Source organism: Syngnathus floridae, chromosome 5 (genome assembly GCF_059516105.1).
Source record: "Syngnathus floridae isolate MCC-2025c chromosome 5, RoL_Sflo_1.0, whole genome shotgun sequence".
NCBI classification, from domain to species: domain Eukaryota; kingdom Metazoa; phylum Chordata; class Actinopteri; order Syngnathiformes; family Syngnathidae; genus Syngnathus; species Syngnathus floridae.
The window spans coordinates 3,823,486-3,842,134 of NC_142417.1; the positions used below are offsets into that span (position 1 = coordinate 3,823,486).

The 18,649-nt window shown below is 44.9% G+C and overlaps 3 protein-coding genes across 18 annotated transcripts in view; 1 reads left to right on the top strand and 2 right to left on the bottom strand.

Moving 5' to 3' along the window:
• The window catches only part of slc12a2l (solute carrier family 12 member 2-like), a 6,925-nt gene extending 6,087 nt beyond the window's left edge, over positions 1 to 838 (bottom strand). For both annotated transcript variants that reach the window (XM_088375566.1, XM_088375564.1), the window contains exons 1-2: positions 731 to 838; positions 78 to 527 (exon numbers count right to left, since the gene is read on the bottom strand). In XM_088375566.1, coding sequence (XP_088231692.1) covers positions 78 to 461 — 384 coding nt within the window. In that variant the 5' untranslated portion in view covers positions 462 to 527; positions 731 to 838. The remainder of the gene's footprint in view (positions 1 to 77; positions 528 to 730) is intronic.
• znf608 (zinc finger protein 608) overlaps positions 1 to 18,438 on the top strand; it is a 27,437-nt gene extending 8,999 nt beyond the window's left edge. For 11 of the 14 annotated variants that reach the window (XM_088375558.1, XM_088375556.1, XM_088375552.1 and 8 more), the window contains exons 12-19: positions 10,851 to 11,118; positions 11,353 to 11,440; positions 12,497 to 14,786; positions 15,385 to 15,829; positions 15,963 to 16,012; positions 16,113 to 16,263; positions 16,700 to 16,756; positions 17,007 to 18,438. In XM_088375558.1, coding sequence (XP_088231684.1) covers positions 10,860 to 11,118; positions 11,353 to 11,440; positions 12,497 to 14,786; positions 15,385 to 15,829; positions 15,963 to 16,012; positions 16,113 to 16,263; positions 16,700 to 16,756; positions 17,007 to 17,029 — 3,363 coding nt within the window. In that variant the 5' untranslated portion in view covers positions 10,851 to 10,859 and the 3' untranslated portion in view covers positions 17,030 to 18,438. Of the gene's footprint in view, positions 1 to 8,767; positions 8,945 to 9,155; positions 10,411 to 10,850; positions 11,119 to 11,352; positions 11,441 to 12,496; positions 14,787 to 15,384; positions 15,830 to 15,962; positions 16,013 to 16,112; positions 16,264 to 16,699; positions 16,757 to 17,006 lie in introns of those variants that run through there. The other 3 variants (XM_088375563.1, XM_088375551.1, XM_088375550.1) reach the window with 3 other exon arrangements.
• gramd2b (GRAM domain containing 2B) lies at positions 2,748 to 6,485 on the bottom strand. 2 transcript variants are annotated; one of them, XM_088375679.1, is made up of 13 exons: positions 6,302 to 6,485; positions 6,020 to 6,181; positions 5,862 to 5,949; positions 5,707 to 5,776; positions 5,523 to 5,626; positions 5,268 to 5,363; positions 5,137 to 5,208; positions 4,606 to 4,689; positions 4,382 to 4,532; positions 4,002 to 4,215; positions 3,816 to 3,920; positions 3,530 to 3,611; positions 2,748 to 2,996 (listed from the first exon to the last, which is right to left on the bottom strand). In XM_088375679.1, exons 1-13 carry the CDS (start codon positions 6,388 to 6,390, stop codon positions 2,955 to 2,957), a joined length of 1,359 nt encoding a protein of 452 aa, XP_088231805.1. In that variant the 5' UTR covers positions 6,391 to 6,485; the 3' UTR covers positions 2,748 to 2,954. The 2 variants fall into 2 exon arrangements, with proteins under 2 accessions (XP_088231805.1, XP_088231806.1); XM_088375680.1 differs by having other exon boundaries at positions 4,421 to 4,532; positions 6,302 to 6,482.
• Positions 18,439 to 18,649: the final 211 nt, after the last annotated feature.

Here is an 18,649-nt window from a genome sequence, read left to right on the forward strand (position 1 = left end):
TGTGTGCAAGGTCAGACTATATCCACCCATATATTTTTCATGAGATATGAGTTGGCGTGGCATTTTCCGGTGCTCACCTTGTCGAGTTGGTCGTGAAGTTCAGCCAGTGAGGGTCTGTTCATCTTCTCGCCCAGCGTAGCATCCGAGTGGCGGTAGAAGTCGATGTTGGGCACGGCGTCCACCGTGTTATGTCCGAACGTCCTCATGTAGTACGTGTTGGAGTGCGTATCCGACACCTGCGTCTGCCCGGTGCCCGTCGAGTGTAGGCTGACCGAGTCGCTACGCGGTGCGTCGGGCTCCAGGAAAACATCCGGGGGGAGCCCGATGTCGGCGGCGCTGCCCAACGCGCCGGGGTCACCGAAGCCCACCCTGAATCGACCCCGCGATTCATCCTCGTGGACCAGGTCCACGTGGAAGCGGCTCTCGGCGGGCTCACCCACCCCCGAGTTGCGTCCTGACATTCCGACAAACTAGCGAGCGGACAAATCCCACTGCGACGCCGGCATCTACTGATGTCAAAACTGACCCTACAAATAAAGAAAGAAATAAGAACAATCAAGCAATGACATCACAAATATATATACGTATATTTTAGATAAAGTTGCATTTCTTTTAAATTTCTCATTCAGTGCCAATCAAGTCCTACTTTGCCAGATAAAATGTGGCACCCTCAAAATTATATATACGTATATACATATATATATACACACGCATGTATTTTTTTTCCCACCTTGCGTAAGATTCCCACAGGAGGATAGATGAGTCGGGTAGAATCCCAGCAAGTTCCCCGTTCAGAAATTCGTGATGAAGCTTGTCCGCTGTCAGTGTGAGTGCGACACAAGCAGAATACACTTGACTTGGCTTCAAGTGGCCTTTTGTCATCCGTGCCCCCCTCCGCAGAGACCCCCACCTCGGCCTCCCCACCTCCACATGCCCGCCGATGACCGTCGTGGCCAGCTCAATCCGAATGGAAAACAATTGAAAATTTCGTGCTTATCTGCGTTTGGCTTTAAAACAGGAAGAAAAAAAAAATTGTGTTGGCTTTTTTAAAAAGTCAAAACGGCCTCGAAAGAGTTCTAATATTAAAAATAAGGCAATTCTAAAAATATGTTTCATATGAGTGTATTTTGAAAATGTCCTAAAATAAAAATAATAACTTCATTTTATTAATGTCCTATTAAAAAGGTGATTTTGAAAAAGTTGATTTACAAAACATGTACTAAAGCCATTTTGTTATCAGCTAAAATGAAAATAGTGTCTTTCTTCAAAAACATTTTTGTAATCCATAGAAATGCCATTTTAATGTCATAAAACAAAACCAATTTCATTCATAAAAATAATAAAAAGTCCAAAAACATAACACATTTATGATTTATTTTTATTTACAAATGTCTACCAAAAAAATCATAAAAATAAGGACATTTTCCAAATCTTAAAATGAAACATTTTTTTAAAAATGTGTATGAAAATATATCTTTCAATGTTCCGCCTATGTTATGACTCTGCGGGTCACATGCTGTGCCGTCCGTCATTGTCAAGTGCTCTATTGTTTGTCGTCCATCACCCCAGCCCAGCCCAGCCTCCCTCATTCCCTTTACTGCGATATCCCAGATGAGCATGAATGCACCAAATGAAAGATGTCAGTGTTCAAATCACAATTTATCGCACTTTCTTATCTTGCTCAAGTCCACCCACTGTTAGCATTTGAGCTTCACATTTGTTTTCTTTCTTGCTGGACATTAGCATACCAACAGTTAGCATATGAGCAAAAGACGTTTAAAATTGGACCAATCTTTTGTCGAAGCTAAAGTTGAATATGGTAATTAAAGATTACATTTGTACAAGAGACATCTGTAACAAAGACAACTAATTGTTCTACCAGTGACGTTTTCCTTGTGCGTGTGTGTGCGAGCGAGCGTGCGTGCATTAGCATGAGAACAACAACTGCTTTCTTTCTCCCAAGTGGACAAGTAGAATCACACACACACGACATCATCTTCAATTTTTCTCAGTTAACCTGGATTATTTCATTTTGCAGCACTGTAGTTATGTGCCAGGAGGTTCTGGGTACAAATCTCCTGTGTGAGGATCATTGCCTGGCGACCAGTTGATTGTTGGTTTATATCTACTGTTAACTTGTGACCAATCAAGTTTGGTGACCAATCTTTGGTGTACCCCACTTTTGAATGAGGACAAATGCTCTAGAATATGTAGCTCAATAATCTTGATTCAGACCCAGGTGTTCCCCAGGGTTTGGAAGCAGGGCTACATTGATTTATTTTGAATTGCCCCTGAGTGCAGCCCCCAGATTGGACTAAATGTGGGTGGAGCTAAAGGACGGCCATTTTGACTGCCATTTTGCATAAACGGCGAGTCGCACATCCACGGAAGCGCATTCAGCATGTTCAGGGCATGTGAAAATGGAGGCGTTGATGTTGGTTTTGAGTGTCGAGGCCATTGAACTCAAAGGTTGTGGTAAAAAAAAATCACCCACGTAGAAATGATTAGTATGGGGGTGCAGTGCCACTCAGGGTTAGGGTTTTTGACCAATTGTATGACATCATGGTGAAAAGATTTGTAGATGACATCAGCAAGACGGCGACCTTGAGTGCCTTGAAAGATGCCTTATAAATAAAATGTACTAATATTATTATTATTAAGACTCACTCAAGACATCAGACAAGCACATTGCACAATTCATTCATTTTAAAGCAAATTATACTGCTACAAAATAATCACTTTCACTATTCATAGGTTAAATTTGCATTTATAATTCAAAGAAAATACTGACAACATAGCTCACATAGTCCAAATTCAAATTCAGTCATTTGTTGAGAAATAGTAAAAATTCTCCAAAAAGGCAAAATGTTTTTTTGGTTTCTTAATCTTTCCAATGCTGTACATATTTTTATAGTATTACGTTATATAAATATTTACAGAGTTAAAAAAAATCATCAGATGGCTTCATCCAAAAGTCTTTGAAGATTCTTCTGCACCTGAAACACAACAAAACACAAGCTTTTACACCCACATGCCATTGTAGCGCTACATGCTAGTCGGGCTAGTCCAAAGTACAGTACAGCATCTATGTACATGCTAATTGAGCTGGCTGCTAGTTTATCTATTCTAAACTATCAACTAATCTACCTACTGTAATTTTTTAGTTCTTTAATTATAAAACAAAATGCTAACGTGTGTAGCTTTGAGGTGCTTGTCTTTCAAATATGAAACAAAATGCTAATGTGGCTAGCTACTAGCTGCTAATCCATCTCCTCTGCACTGCCAATATGCTTAAGTAGCTAGCTACTAGCCATCTATTTTTAAACCACCAACTGACTATTGTAGCTAGCTTCTAGCTGACGTTGAATAGTTTATGTTGACCAGCGGATCAACTATCTATAAAATCTTAATGAGCGTGAGCTGGTGTTTGGTTTCGCTTTGTCGTCATTAGCTGCCAATTGTGTTCGATTGGTCACAAAGTCATATCACATTGTGGGTGAAAGCTGATTGGTTGGTTCCAAGTTAAGACCTTTTCCAACTTCTTGAGGTTGAGGCTCAGTAGTTCAGAGAAAAGTTCCTTGTTGACATCATCACTATTTTGCAGGAAGTCACTGCAGAAAAGGAAAGAAATCCCATCAATATGCTAATATGCAAGATGCTAATCCTTCTAATACTAGTAATATGATAACGTGGCTTGTACAGTAGATATAAAAAAAAAAAAAATCACGAAATAGATCGGTGCTGGGAAATCAATGGATGCATTGAGATGTTATCTTCATGCTAAAGCTAGCCAACCGCTAGTCATGTGAACTCACTCCGGTTGAGCCAAGTCCGTGACAGGGCCGAGCGTTGCTAATCGATGCTCCAAGGAAAGCATCTTGACGGTCAGGAAGCACGACGACAGCATCAAAATGCATACCCTACGCACACACACACACACACACATGCGTGTCAGATTGTTGTATACTTTTTGGGAGTGAAACACACACACAGATACTCACAGAAAGAGGTAAACACACAGTAGAGTGTTGAGGGAGAGCGTTTGTCCACTTCTGACATCCTCTCGCTTCACGTCCAAACCATGCTGCTTGATTTCCTGCTTGGGAATCTTGGAATGTTTGGGATGAAGAAGGTTCTTCACTTGGTGCTGATGTTCAGGAAGTGGAGAGACATCACTGCACTTCAATGCCTCCAGGAAGGGAGGAACGGGATAGACTGCAAGAAGAGATGGGAATCATGGAGGGAAATCCAGCTAGAAAGATTTTCCGGCAGGAATTGTTTCTCAGCAGGGAATCAAATTGGATGAAAGAGTAGTTTGAGAAGAATTGTGATGGAATTCTGCTGGGAATTGTATGATATGGGATGTTGTGGTTATTCTTACAACAGTTCTTGTTCTTGTGGATCTGATTGGCCAAGATACCTGCCACCTTGTCGTCATCTGGCGTCTGGGAATCGGAAGTGCTGCTTTCCTCCGTGTCCTGCCTACTCCGCAGCAGCGTTCCGTTCAGGTCGGCAAAGTCAGCGTGGAAACTCTGACGGATATGAAGCCAGGTCAAACGGGAAGCTTGCGTGTGAGTTGTTTTTGTGTGTGCGTGTGCTACTGACCAGTGGGAAACGCGGCGTGCGAGGCGATGTCCGACCTCGGAAGGTGATTTGGGGTGAAGACGGAATGGGGCTGTTGCACGGATCCTTTATCAGCAAACATTAGGAATGAATTAGTCTCACCCACGTTTGTCTGCTGACTTGTGCCTTTAAGGGGCGTGGCCTTGTGAGTGCCATCAAGAGTGACCACTCCCACTCAGGTTGGCATCCTTACGAGTATTTTTTTCCCATTTAATATTTGCTTCCGAATTTTCCCATTGAATCATTGCAATTGATTTTGTCTTTGGGTAATTTCGCCAAACCTAATGGCTAGCTCGCAAGCTAACATGAGCGCAGGAGATCCATTAAGTTAAGCAACTCAATTAGCCACTTCCCGATGTTGACGAATCTCAATTTCCATCAAAGGCACTTCATCTCAATTAGCAACTTCATTTCCAGCAGACACCTCGCGTGTTCCGACTACAGCGGAAGCGTCGACGATTTCTCGGTAGAAGCGGATTGGTCAGTGTCAATATCGCGACCTGGAAAACTCACCTCCAAGTGAAGACAGACGGACATGAGGAACTTGTAGGTGTTGTCGCGGGCCAGGAAGGACACAAAGACATACTGTAAAGAAGATCAAGTCACTGTTTGTTTGACACGGATGGTGATTTGCTCCGCCTTACTCTGTCGTTTGCTGTGGAAATCACCACAGCGTTGGGCACCAAGAGGGCCGTCTTGGTCTTCTTGACGTGGGTGACCGAGATGACCGGGATGGCGATCTGGGCAAAGTGATAGATGACAAGACGACATTTTGAAACAAGGTGACCCAAGAATCTCAAGAACAACAGCAGGAACCGTCTTAGATTTTTTTCAGTTCTCAATTTTTTAGTGACCAGAATCGAGATTCATGTGACAAGGCAGCAATGGAATTTTTGAACCTTGGTGTCTTTCCCAAAGACTTTGGAATGGAAGCAGATCCAGTGGTCGGAGACAAACATCCGGCCCTGGTACAAGATGTCCTTCTGTAGCGCACACGTGTAACCTGAAGACGGAACGACAACACAATTTGTTCCGCAATTCTGCCAGCTTGACATTCGCCAATGGAAACAAAGTTGAACTGACTTTGCCCCAGTTGCTCGTCTTTGCTGATCTCCTTGAAGATTTTATGGTATTGACAGTTACTCTTGGACAGCTGCAAGACAAAAGAAATTGTGCAATTCTAGTCAAGCGTGTGCGGCAGGAGTTTGAACGTTTGTATTTCAAGTTGTGTTTGTGACCTGACTATAGTGAGATTTCTTCCTCTCCAGTTTGGAGTGCAGCTCGTTTTTCACGGGAATCAGCTCCGACGCGTCAAACGTCTTGGACCTAGCACACACACACGTAACAGTATGTATTCTGCGTGTTTGTTTTGTTTTTGCTCAATGTAGTTGTTTACCTGACCAGCGGCGATGTAGTCCGATGTTGTCGGTTTGGATTTTGTTGTCGTTGAAGCTGATGTTGATTTATTTGTTGGTGTTCGGCCTCGCAGCTCTGCAGACGTTCATCGAGTATCGGTGGGCTTCTTTGACGTGCCTCGGATGACATGTCAAACTTTGGACTGAACAAAGCACATTCTCATTTACTTCACTTTTTTTTTTTTTATTGAAACGAGCTTACCCTGCTTCCGAAACAATTTCCTACAAACAATACTTGGTAAAGATGGAGATGATGCTCTGACCTGCCAATCGGATGGTTGTCTTTGTTGAGGTCACGTCTGTACGTTCCTGCGCCGGGTCCGCTGCTGTCGTCTTCCTCCAGCGGCGTCATGTCTTGGACAAGAGTGGCCCCCAAAACTCAACGCCGCACGCACTCCTTCACCTGCTTGCTGGCTTGCCGCCCTCCCCCGCCCAATCACGCCACTGAACGTTTGTGTATGTGTGTGTGTTTGTTTGGGGGGTGGTGGTGGTGGGGGGGGGGGGGGGGGGGGTGTTTGTTTGGGGTCAACCTTCGACCCAACTGCGTGTTTGGCATGGTGGCTACTTTTGACAAAATAGAGGATAAAAATAATTATTCAAACCGCTACTCAGGAGAACCAGCAGGAGGTCATATGATCCCTCTTTTGTGTGTGTGTTCTGTGTGTGTGTGTTTGTTTGTGTGTGTGCATGCATGCGATCCCACGACAGGCGAGTGCGAGGTGTCATATGATCCCGCCATAGGTGTGTGTGTGCTGTGTGTGTACATATGCATTTATTTTATTTGTGTTTGTTTGCTTATTGAACATATAAACAACAAGTAACAGGAAACATAAGTGGTTATCGTTCAGCACAGTTTACACATCCTTAAAAGTGCTGTGGTGAAATTTGGACCGACCCAGGAAGTTGGAGGAAAGTTGATTTGCCAAAAAACAACCTGATTCCTTGGGTTGTTTTGTACAAAAGAAATTGAGTCAAATTGACCCAACAGCCTGGTTCGGATCAATTATTAATCTTATTGTTAAAAATATTTTGATGCCTGCCCTCCCAAAAAATGTAGTTAGAAGTTGATCATCTTTAACAGACATGTTGTAGCCCCGCCCCCAACAACATACATACATACTATATATAGTTATTTGTTTGTGTGTCAAAGTCCAGAGTGAAATGTTTGTCAGTCAAAAGTCAACACGCCGCCATTTTTCCCGACAAACAAAGGTGCCTCAGTGTTTTCCACGCCAGTCCTCTAAGTGGTGCTAAAAGCAAAAGCAAGTTTTTTTTCTGTGCGTCTTCTGGATTTGATAAATTACTGCCCCACAGAGTTAACAAATCCATGTCCAGATAGTAAAAAAAAAAGAAACTACACTACAAACTGTGGAGGGCTTTTAACTTTCTGGACTTGGATTTACCACCAGTGACATTTACTTGACTGCACAAAGTAACTTACTCAATGACTGACTAACAAACTGAAGAACCAATTTTGTAACAGGACAATGTAACGTGCAAGAGTAACAGAATGGCTGACAAAAGAACCCAACCAACATACAAATTTAGTTAATAACTGAATGAATAACTACACCATATAAACTAACAACTTACTAAGAAACCAAGCAACTAGTTACGTAACTTACTGATAAACTTACTACCCAAGTGAATGTTTATGTTTAATATTGATGTGATGAAAAGGTCAACATGTACATCATCATTGTCTTCCTGTCCCACTTGTCTTATCAGCAGTCAGTCAGTCATTGACAGCTACACAAAAACACTCCAGCTAGTTTAAAACTACATTTTGTCATCTTGAACTATGTTGGACGATGAGATGATTCGTACATAGTTTTGTCATTGTATAAATTTTGTTAGTTTTTACTTAGTTTTGTCATTATATAATTATGCTTTTCTTTATCATATGAATGTTGTTTTGAATTTTTCCTCTTTGTATTGATGTGATTTGATCACATAATTAAGTGACCTGTAGTTTTATTCTACTGTAGCCAACTTCAGGGTAAAAACAAGCTGACCTCCACATGACCTTTTTTCTTTTGCTTTTTGAAAAACAATCTTTATTGAACAATTCAAGACAAACAGACAAAAACACCGATAACCCTCACATGACCTCTGCCAGGCAGAATCTGCTTCAAACGCCTCTGGCTGCTGACCTCCCAGCCGTGCCCACCAATTAATTACACCGCAGCGACCCCCAGTGGCAGACGACAGAAAACATGATTGTGTTTCAGTCAGTCACCTGTACAAAAAGAAATGCAGAGTATAATAATAATGGATTTATTCAGTACTAAATTTACCAGAAAAATATCACATATGTGACCTATATGCAAATATGCTTTATTATCATCTTATAACACCTCATAATAATGAATGTGATCGAGAAACAAGATTGACCAAAACAGAAATCTCGTGCAGATAAAAGTGGACAAATTTGTTAAATAAAGCTGATAACCAAACAGATCACCCAAAGCCAATTAGTAAATGGATGTATTGATAATAGAACTAAATTAGAGACCGAGAGAGAGAGAGAGACAGAGAGAGAGAGAGAGGGAGAAAAGATGTGTAGTTAGTGAGCAATTAGAAGAAACCCGCTGATGAGGGCTCTCCCCTGCCTCCGCCTCTTCGTCGGCCTTGGTTCCTCGCATCTCCCTCCTTGGCCGAGCGAGCGCGCTGCTCTCAGCGCGTCTGGGGGGGTTGGTGGGGGGGGGATGCACATACGAAGAAGAAAGAGGAGGGGGAAAGGCGAAGCAGCACGTCAGGACGCCTCGCACCTGCACGACGCCATCCGTCCATCCGTCGTCCATCGTCCGCAGCTGTAAGCGCTGGATTGCGGCTTTTTGGCGCTCAGACAGCCGCATGACGACGTCACCCACGCGGCCAAGAAGCACCGAGGAGGAGCTCACACGGTTGGTATGAGCGAAGGCGCGAGCAGTTAAGTGCATGACAGCGAATCTGCTTGCGAAGGGTGTGAAGGCCACGAAGGAGGTGAAGGTTCCTCCTCATCACATGATGACGACGATGATGATGTGCTATTGTTGTTTGCACGTGCATTCTTTGTCTAGAAGAGGAGGCTGGGTCCCCTCATCATCTTATTGTTTCACTCACTTGACATACACGTGACGTCACGCATAGCCAAGGATAAGCAGGAGGAGGGAAAAAAATTATCTCTGTGTGTGCACCAGAGAAGAAATGGCATTCTTTCATTCATTCACTGAGCAAGCAAAGATGGAGGAAGATGCGTGGCGGGAATGTCAAGTCACAACATAACAGCAGAAAATAACAACAGGAGGACTTTTTGTGTGTTGTGTTCACTGGCTATGCCTTTGTACCCACTGCGAGCGTGTGCATGTGTGTCCAGTATAACTTTGTGTCTGTCTTCAATGTTGCAAGTTGTGTGTCCATTGTGAGTGTGTGTCAAATGTATGTTTTTAGTGTTTGTCCTGTTGTGTCTTTGTGTGTGTTCACTCCATGTTTGTGTGTTTCCAGCTGCTGAGTTGTGTTTTGACTGTTTTATCATATTTTTGTGTTGTGGTTTTTAGACACTTGTGCCGTGTCATGCTACAATTGTGTTGTGTCCAGATTGTCTTGCTTTGTGAACGCGTTGCGATTGTGTTGTGGTTTCATTGTGGTTGTGTTATGTTGTGACAGATAAGTGTTTCAGGAATCAGAATTGGGTTGTAGTTGTGATACGTTTGTGTTGTGGTTGTAATATACGTGTGTGGTATTTTGTGTTTCAATGATCAAACGTTCCGACACACAGTCGAGTCATTTTGTGTTTAATTGCGTTGAGCTGCTTTGTTTGGTGTATTTTCCTGTTGTCATTGTGTTGCGTTGACATGACCCCGTTAAGGTTGTGTTCCGCTGTGTTTTGTGTTTGTGTGATTTTTTTTGCTGTTGTGGTCCGATTGTGTTGTTTTAACTGTATTGTGGTGGTGATTGTGAGCATGTTAGCAGGTAGTTATTCTGTTGCTTCCAAAGTCATTAGTGTTTTTTCAATATCAAGTGGAACAGTGTGTGTGTGTGTGTGTTTGTGCATGTGTGTTTAAAGAGGTGAAAGCGGCTGAAGAGTGAGTATGCAAGCAAAGTGTGCATGCACACACTTGTCTGGCGTGTGAGCATGTGACAACATCATGGCGGAACAAAAGGGAACGTCAGGACACCACAGGAGGGGAAAAAGATGGGAGGATGAGGAGAACGAGGATGAGCAAGAGGATTTGGGGGGCAGTAAAATAGATGCTGAAGGAGTAGGAAGGACAAATGTTGAGAGAGAGAAGATGATGATTGACAGGACAGAGAGGCGAGGAATACTAACTGGAAGTGGATGAGAAATACATCACTGAGCTCCTATTATGTTGCTATGGTTACAGAGGAGGTGGGGATCAAGATATTCAAATAGCATGATTGTTGATATATTTTGATATCTGATGTCATGATATTTTCACAATACTTAAAAATCACGATGTATTTTTATGGCAAGGTTTTGATCTTAAACGTCACACTGTTTTGAGACCCCAATATATTGACACTTTGATAGCGGTCTAGTTGCAATCAGTTCAAATGCCCCAAGGAAAAAAAAGAACCTTGATGAATTAGAATATCCACAAGCACATACTATACTGTCAATATTTTTTTTATTTTTAGCCAGGATACTTTGATATTATACTTGGGAGTTCACAATAGTTATCTTTCAGCATTTTGATATCACCTTATTTCGATACCGTGACAATTTGCTATCATGATCACTTTGATGCCATGTTGTTTTGAGACCCCAATATTTGTCTGACAAGATACTTTGTCCTGTGTGGCCTGTAGGTGGAGCCCATGTTCACTCCACCTGGCGGGGCCCCTGCTCCGGGCCAAGCAGGGTCTGCTGGACCCTCGTTACCTTTGTCCGCCACCTCCTTTCCACCCGCTGTGGCCCCGCCCATTTGTAACGCAGTAAGGACTCGCTCTGTCGGCACCAACACAAATGAAGTGGCCCTTCCGTCCACGCCCGACTCAGACGCTGACTTCTTGGGGCCCTGCCAACCGGGTACCAGTGTCAACCTGGAGGGCATCGTCTGGCACGAGACCCAAGAAGGTGAGGGAACCTGTGGGGGACACTGTAAAAAGACTCATGTTTTAATATGATACTTTAAATATGATATTTTATATCAATATGTTTTGATATCACCATGTATTGATATCATAATATTTTGATAATAATGTCCTTCAACAGATAACTAAGACTATCATGATACTTGAGATACTTTGATACCAGAATGCACTGATATCATGTTTGTTTGATATGTGTATGCGTGCGTGTGTGTGTCAGGTGTGTTGGTGGTCAACGTGACGTGGAGGAAGAGGACCTATGTGGGAACACTGTTGGACTGCACTAAACTCGACTGGGCTCCTCCCAGGTGATGATGTCACATTTTTGTGCAAATGAAGTCATCCATTGATTTTTTTTGTGACTCCTTACTTTTTATCCAAATCTTATGATCTGCTCTTTAATTTCACCAAGCTGTCCCAATAATTTTGTCTAAAGTTCATATTTTCTTTTTGTTGACATTTTCTTTACTCCATTTGCACGACAATACTTTTGGCTGCTTTTTTCTTTGTTTTTATTCCTCCTCATACGATTGTCCAGTCGCCACTTTGTTGTCCTAATACTTTTGTCCAAAGTATACACTCATTACATTTAATTGCTTGTCATTAGCATTGACTGTGAGAAAGGTTAGTGTCTGATCTTAATTGTCACTGGTTGGCTGCTGCTACTGCTGTTGCTGGTTCTTGTTGCTATGGCGATGACTGATTCATCTATGGTCCAAATTGCTTTGCGGACGTGCATCACATAAATGGCAATACGACTCCACTTTGGCCATTGACGAACACATTTAAAGTCAAACGCACTGTCGATGAAAACAAACAGCAGAGGTGGGATGACACTGGTCGGATAAGCTACTGTTTCTATGTGTGTGTCTGTGGTTAGGTCATTTGGATGGTGGCTAGTTAGCGCTCAAGTTTGGTCCAACTAGCTCGAATATATGAATGAATCTTCATTTGAATGTGATTTAAATAAGTTGACAACTAGTTTTTACAATTGTTCGGTCGGTAGGGGAGTTGTTGGACGGTGTGTTTGGTTGTCATCAGGGTAGCTAGCTAGGTAGCTAGGTTGGGAGTTAGCTTAGTAGCTAGGTACGTGGGTTGAATGAGAAGGAACTGGTAGTCAGCTTGGTTGGAAGGAAGGTTCGATGGGTAGGAGCTGTTAAGTAGCTCGGTAGGTTGAATAGGTAGGAGTTTGTTGGTACAATGCTAGGTAGGAGTTGGGAAGTTATGTTGGTAGGAAGGTAAAAGTTGTTGGGAGGTAGGAGTTGAGTATGCACAAGTGGCTAGCTTGGATTGGTAGGGACTAGATACTGTATGTAGGTCATTAATTCAGTCAGTAGTTGGTGATTATTCTCCTGTTTCTTCAGGTTCTGCGAGTCTCCGTCCAGTGACCCAGAGATACCAGGTGGGCGCGGCCGGGGGAAAAGGTTGCGTCTGGCTTTGACCGAGCGGCCCAGCGGGGATGCGGCACCGCCGGTCAAAGTGCGAGGCCTGCCGCAACACCGGAGCCGGGGCGGAGGAATAGCCGCCTCGCCGGTGCACAGCAAAGGTCGGCGTGGAAGTTTGAAACTGCTCAGCAACTGCAGAGCTTCTCCGCCGTTTTTCACCACAGAGGAAACCAAATCAGCCAACCGAGTCTCGACCCTCCCATCGGGAAAACGGAAGAACAAGCCACCTGCCGACCTGGACCTCAGTCTGGTGTCTTCGGTGGACATTAAAAACGGGAATGGGAAGAGGATTCGAGCCAAATCCCGCAGCGCCCCGTGTACGCCGCAGGGCAAGTCAGAGCCCTCTTTCCTGGACGCGGGAGGAGGCTGTGCTTCTTCACCTCCACCGATTCTCATCGACTGCCCCCACCCCAACTGCACCAAGCGCTACAAGCACATCAATGGCCTGCGCTATCACCAGACACACGCCCATCTAGAGGCGGAGGAACAGAGGAACGCCGAGATCGAGGAGCGACTGTCGGACTGCGAGGACGCTATTTATGACCTTACGGAGCCCACCGACAACGGCGCTGCTGCCAACACCTCGTCCAAAAAAGCTCCGTTGTACAAGGTGACCACGGTAGGCTCGCCCAAGAACCGGCGGCTTCTCCTCAGCAACAAAACCCGAAGGAGCTCCCTCCTGAAAGAGGACCTGATGGATGACCTCAGTAACTTGCCCATCATCTCTAACATGACGGTGGTTCTGGAGAACTGCATGGTGCCAGACCGGAGTGCCACCGTGGAGATGCCCAAGCTGGAAGCCGAAGGACTGATGGATAAGAATATGGTTTGCGATAAGAGCAAAAAAGCCAATGGCAAGGTGGATAAGCTGTCCAAGTCGCGGGCCAACCGGCTCATTGCTCCAGCCCCCGCTCCCCCCAAGCTTGTCGCCATCCCCAATGCGGCGTATCCGACGGACAGCGCCCCCTCGCAGCAGCCCGTGGCAGCTGTGGGCTTAACAGGCAAAAACTCCTCCTTAAAACCCATCAAGGCGAAGCTCAGCATCGTCGTGGAACCCAGCCTGGTCAAAGCCACACTGCCGACTTGCAAAGAGACTCGCAAGAAAGAGAAACGACGGCTAAAGGACAAACACAACCGTGACGCCAATCCTCGCATGGCAAACGGTGACGCAATCAAAGCGGAAGACGGTGTTGCCAGCAAGGAGATTTCGGGGAGCCTCCTGAAGGAGCACCTGAGCAAGCAGGACGTAACCAACGGACTCAACCAGGAGAGCCAGGAAAGCCGGATGGCGAGTATCCGTGCGGAGGCCGACAAGGTCTACACCTTCACGGACAACGCCCCCAGTCCCTCCATTGGTAGTTCATCGCGACTCGATGCCCCCGGCGGTTGTCTGCTGTTGGGGGACAGCAAGGACAACAGCCCCGCCTACTCTGACATCTCCGATGCCGGGGATGATGGCTTGTCCTCTGAAAATCGCCCGGATGGGCTCAGATCCAAGTCTGGTTCTTCCGTATCTTCTGAAGTCACCTCAAACAGTAACCATAGTAACGGCAGGAAGACACCACCCGCGGCGCCCGCCCCACCTTCTACCAACGAGCCCCTGTCCCCATATTACCACAGCTTTGAGCCGTACTACCTGCCGGGTTGCGTGCAGGCAGACAGGCAGAACATCTTCCACAAAATGTCCTCTCACGATTCTAAAAGTAAAGATCGAAAGGAGGACACGAAAGATGACGACAAAGTTCACGACTTTGCCGACTGTAAGAAAGGTGACGGGCCGGCGGCACCTTCTCAACTGCAGCTTGCCATGAGTCAGACCCAAACCGCCTTAGCCCAGTCGCTGTATTACGGGCAGTACTCACGAGGACTTTACATGGACCAGAAACTCCTACTGGCCTCGAAATGCTGCGAGCAGAAGCAGCGTGCCGAGCGGGGTCCGGCTGGGCGAGACTGTGATGGGAATGTCAGACACGCTGGCGGGATTAAAGGTCCAGAAGGTTCTAAAGGCTGCTGTCCCAAAGCCATCCTGTCCTACTTGGAGGAGAGGGGGGAAAGAGGGCTGGGTTTGAAGGTCTCGACCAAAGACTGTGAGGACATCAAGTCACCTTCTTCCTCCTCCTCCTCCTCATCCTCCTCCTCTTCGTCATCCTTGTCACAGCACAACCCCAACACTCAGACAGATCTGGACTCAAATGTTTCCTATTCCAGCGTAAGTTTTTCCCTGTGTCTCTAACCGCCGCCCATGCTGTTGTGCTTTCATGAACAAACCTTCCTATCCATCGTGTACGCCGGCCGTTATTTTGTCGCACGTGGTAACTCATAAATGTAAACGCGCAACTTTTCCAAGTGCTGCTCGTACGTATTCTTAAGCGTCCCTCCAATGGGCGCTGACCGTTATCCTCCGTGGAAGCGAAGCAAAGCTCCTGAGAGATGCTCTCTGATCATGCAGTGTTTCCTCTATAGACCATTTCACAATTGATTGGAGTCATGGTTCTTCCGGGTGGCAGAATAATGAGTGGCTGACCTGATCTGAGACTTTACCTCATGAAAAAATTCAAACTAGGACAGTAAACAAAAAGGCTACAATCATTGTCGAAGCCACTTAGAGATGTCAGCAGCGGTGGGCTGCAGCTGCCAAAACAAGAACGTACTCCAAAAATAAAGATTTCAGTCGGACCTCGACGAAGGTCTTTGGTCTTTGGCTCAGCTCCTGGACTGACCTCAAATGACTCCCGCCCACCACTGTTAAAACAGACTTATAGGGGAAACACTGGCACCAGCAACAACACTTATCCCCATCAATTTAGCCCCCAGACGGCTCCATGTGGCCCGACCGCCTGGCTCACAGCAAATTCTCAGAGCTGCAGAGTCCACTCGGAGAGGCTGCGGATGAGGGGGACGCCGAGAGGTCGAAGGAGCGGGGGAGTACCATCGAGCCAGCGGAGCTCAAAGCAACCTCAGCGGGAGGCGGCATCGCTCACGATGCCAAAAAAGTCCACGGACCTCGCAACCTATCATCCCCTGTCGACCCAGATGACTCGGACAGTCTCGACGGGCTACAGGAGGAACCCATGGGGATCCTGTCGGGGGAGTCTCAAAGTGCCCGGGCTGCGGTTTCTCCTCCGATGACCCCCCAGCAGCCCTACATGCAGTACCAGCACTCCTCGTTCCCCCCGGCCTACCTGGCAATGTGCGAGAGCAACGGGGGTTCCTTCAGGGGGGCGTCACCCACCCTGATCCACAACTACCCAGGTAAGAAACAATACCGGACATGTCTGGCCATCTTCTTTCAGACAGTTTTCTTGCCGGCTCAGGAGACTGAAAATGATAAGTGCGTGAAATGGACTATGTGATGTAGACTGAACCTTTAAATTTGTCCTTGAAGGCTTCCACTACCCTTTGTATGGCAAGACAGCGGGCCGGGAGGACGCCGAGGTGAGATGCTTTTTTTTATTTTATTTTTTTTAAACACGGTCACACCAGAGCTCATTGTTGAGGAATTAGGGAAAATAAGTGCGTGTGTGTGTGTGTCTAGCCTGACGAAAAAGGTTCCCCTGAGATGGACCGCGAAGTGGACCGAAGCAACCGAAGTCACACAACCTTGGCTCGACACCTGCACAAACACCATCACACACACCTTGGACTCACGTATAACCTGGTGGCGGGACAGTACGACATCTACCCGGGTACGCACATCACAACACCACAAAAATACGAGTAAATACAGAACACAAAAGTCAACACATCAGAAAACGCAGCACAACACACGGGATGAAAACACAACTTGATTAATAGAGCACTTTAAAACACAACACCCAAAACAAAGTGACGCAACTCACTAAAGAACACAACACACACAACATAACACACACCTTACACAACACAAAGCTCAACCCTACAACAGGAAAACACTAGAGAGCATAACACCAAATACACAACACACAAAACAAGGATAACACACATCACAAAATGACACAACTTAGTAGACACAACACATTTCCTAACGCAAGTGGGAAAAGGAGCATAATACTATTGTGTGCTGTACTGTGATTGCTTGATTCGTGTCTTGCGGGTGTCGTTGACCAATTTTGCCATTATGTTGACTGTGCGTTTGTGTTGAAGGTCTCAGCTCCAGGTCTCTGGTGTCTGGTCCACAGGTGGCAGGACGAACTGTTGCCGGTACGTTTCAAACACGTCACACCTCGATCAATTGATAGCTTGGATTTTAGGGAGAGAATCAAGCTTCTGGTTCTTAGGGTCATTGTTATATTGTCTGTCAATGTGCTCATAAATAATATGTAAATAATAATAAACACAAGTTGTTTAAAGATTTATAAGTTCCACAGTATTGATGCTAATTTCATTAGCTCACCAATGTTGACCATGTAATATACGTATAAATATATAATATTTTCATGTTATGTTACAGCAGAGAGCGAGGTGAAGAAGTAGTGATGTGGCAGAAGGAGAAGAATCATAAATTCTGTGGTGTTCCTTGGCGAAGCCTCGCCGTGAGAGGCAGACAAGGGAAACAAAAATGGGAAAAAAAAACAAGAACACACAAGTATTTCTTACTTGCGCCACCTACAGTACAGAAGGTGTTTTGTATCGCACAGGAAGAGGATTTTGGGCAAGGACAAGTGTACAGCGGTGTTTCTAAACGCACATTATTGTTCTGACTGAATGTACTGATGATGGCGATGACGACGATGATGCTACATTTGTATCGCTAGCCGTTAACTGTACGTGTTGATTGTATTGTCCTATGTGAGCGTAGCCCTTCTCCTCCACGCCGCTGTACATAGCCTCCACGCAGTCATGCCCTCATTAGATATGCGGGAGGAAAGGGCGGGGCTTAGGGAGGGATGCTGTGCACATTGAATGTCAGAAATCTGGGCTGCAACCAGAAAACGTGAACTGATGAAGTCATGTGTCGATTAAAAACAAAAAAAACAATGCTGACAAACTGAAAATAACTGTAAAACATATATATTTGTGTTTACCTGAAAAATTGAGCTCCTCTAATCTCAGTGAGTGAAATACTCCTAATTTCACGTTCTATGGATCACTAATGGTACCCTTTTAGAATCACCATCCTCTAGATGAATTTTTCCAATTTCCCGGCAGCTCTTGAATGCACCATTATCTGGCGTCGACGTGAAGAATAGAATACAATAAAATAAACCTTTACCTGTCCCACAAATGTGTTTATTACATTTGTGCCCAGTTTGAGTGCAGTGGGTGTTATTAAGAAATCTCCTTACGGATGAAGTATGACATTTCCGACTTCTCAGCAGCCCTCGAATGCACCATTAAATGGTGTCGACATACAGGAATAGGATAAACTTACAACAGCACATCTAGAACAAAAGCAGTACACTTTAAAATGGGACTCTCACAAATTCCTGCTTTTGCTCTTACCCCCCCAGACCCTAATGTGCACTCCCCCCTCCAACGAACTACCTGAGCCCGCGATGCTGGATTTAAAGTGACCTACATATAGTGATATGAAATGTAATATGTGGTGCTGCTCTTTGACCTGAGCCCCCCCCACCTGTTGCAGCCATACTCTTACGTCAATAATAATAACATTTTAAAAGTAGCAACATGTAATGAATCCAACTTTAAATGATCATGTACTGTGTTATGATGTTGTGTGTCCTCCAGCAACGGCTCTGCCTCACTCCATACAAACGACATACATATTGCATAATAATGATGATACATGCAGTACATACATACTACTTGAATATGGTGGTGATATCTGTTTACAAAATGCTGTCACGGGGGACTGTTGTCGTCATCCAGTGGCCGTGGTGTATCTGATGAATTAAAATTCATATTATGATAATTAATACTGCTCTGACATCAACGTGGAACCCGCTGTTGGTTTTTTTTGTATTGTATATGCCTTAATTTGTATACTTGGCAATCACTATTAAAGGTTATGATAGATAGATAGATAGATAGATAGATAGATAGATAGATAGATAGATAGATAGATAGATAGATAGATAGATAGATAGATAGATAGATAGATAGATAGATAGATAGATAGATAGATAGATAGAT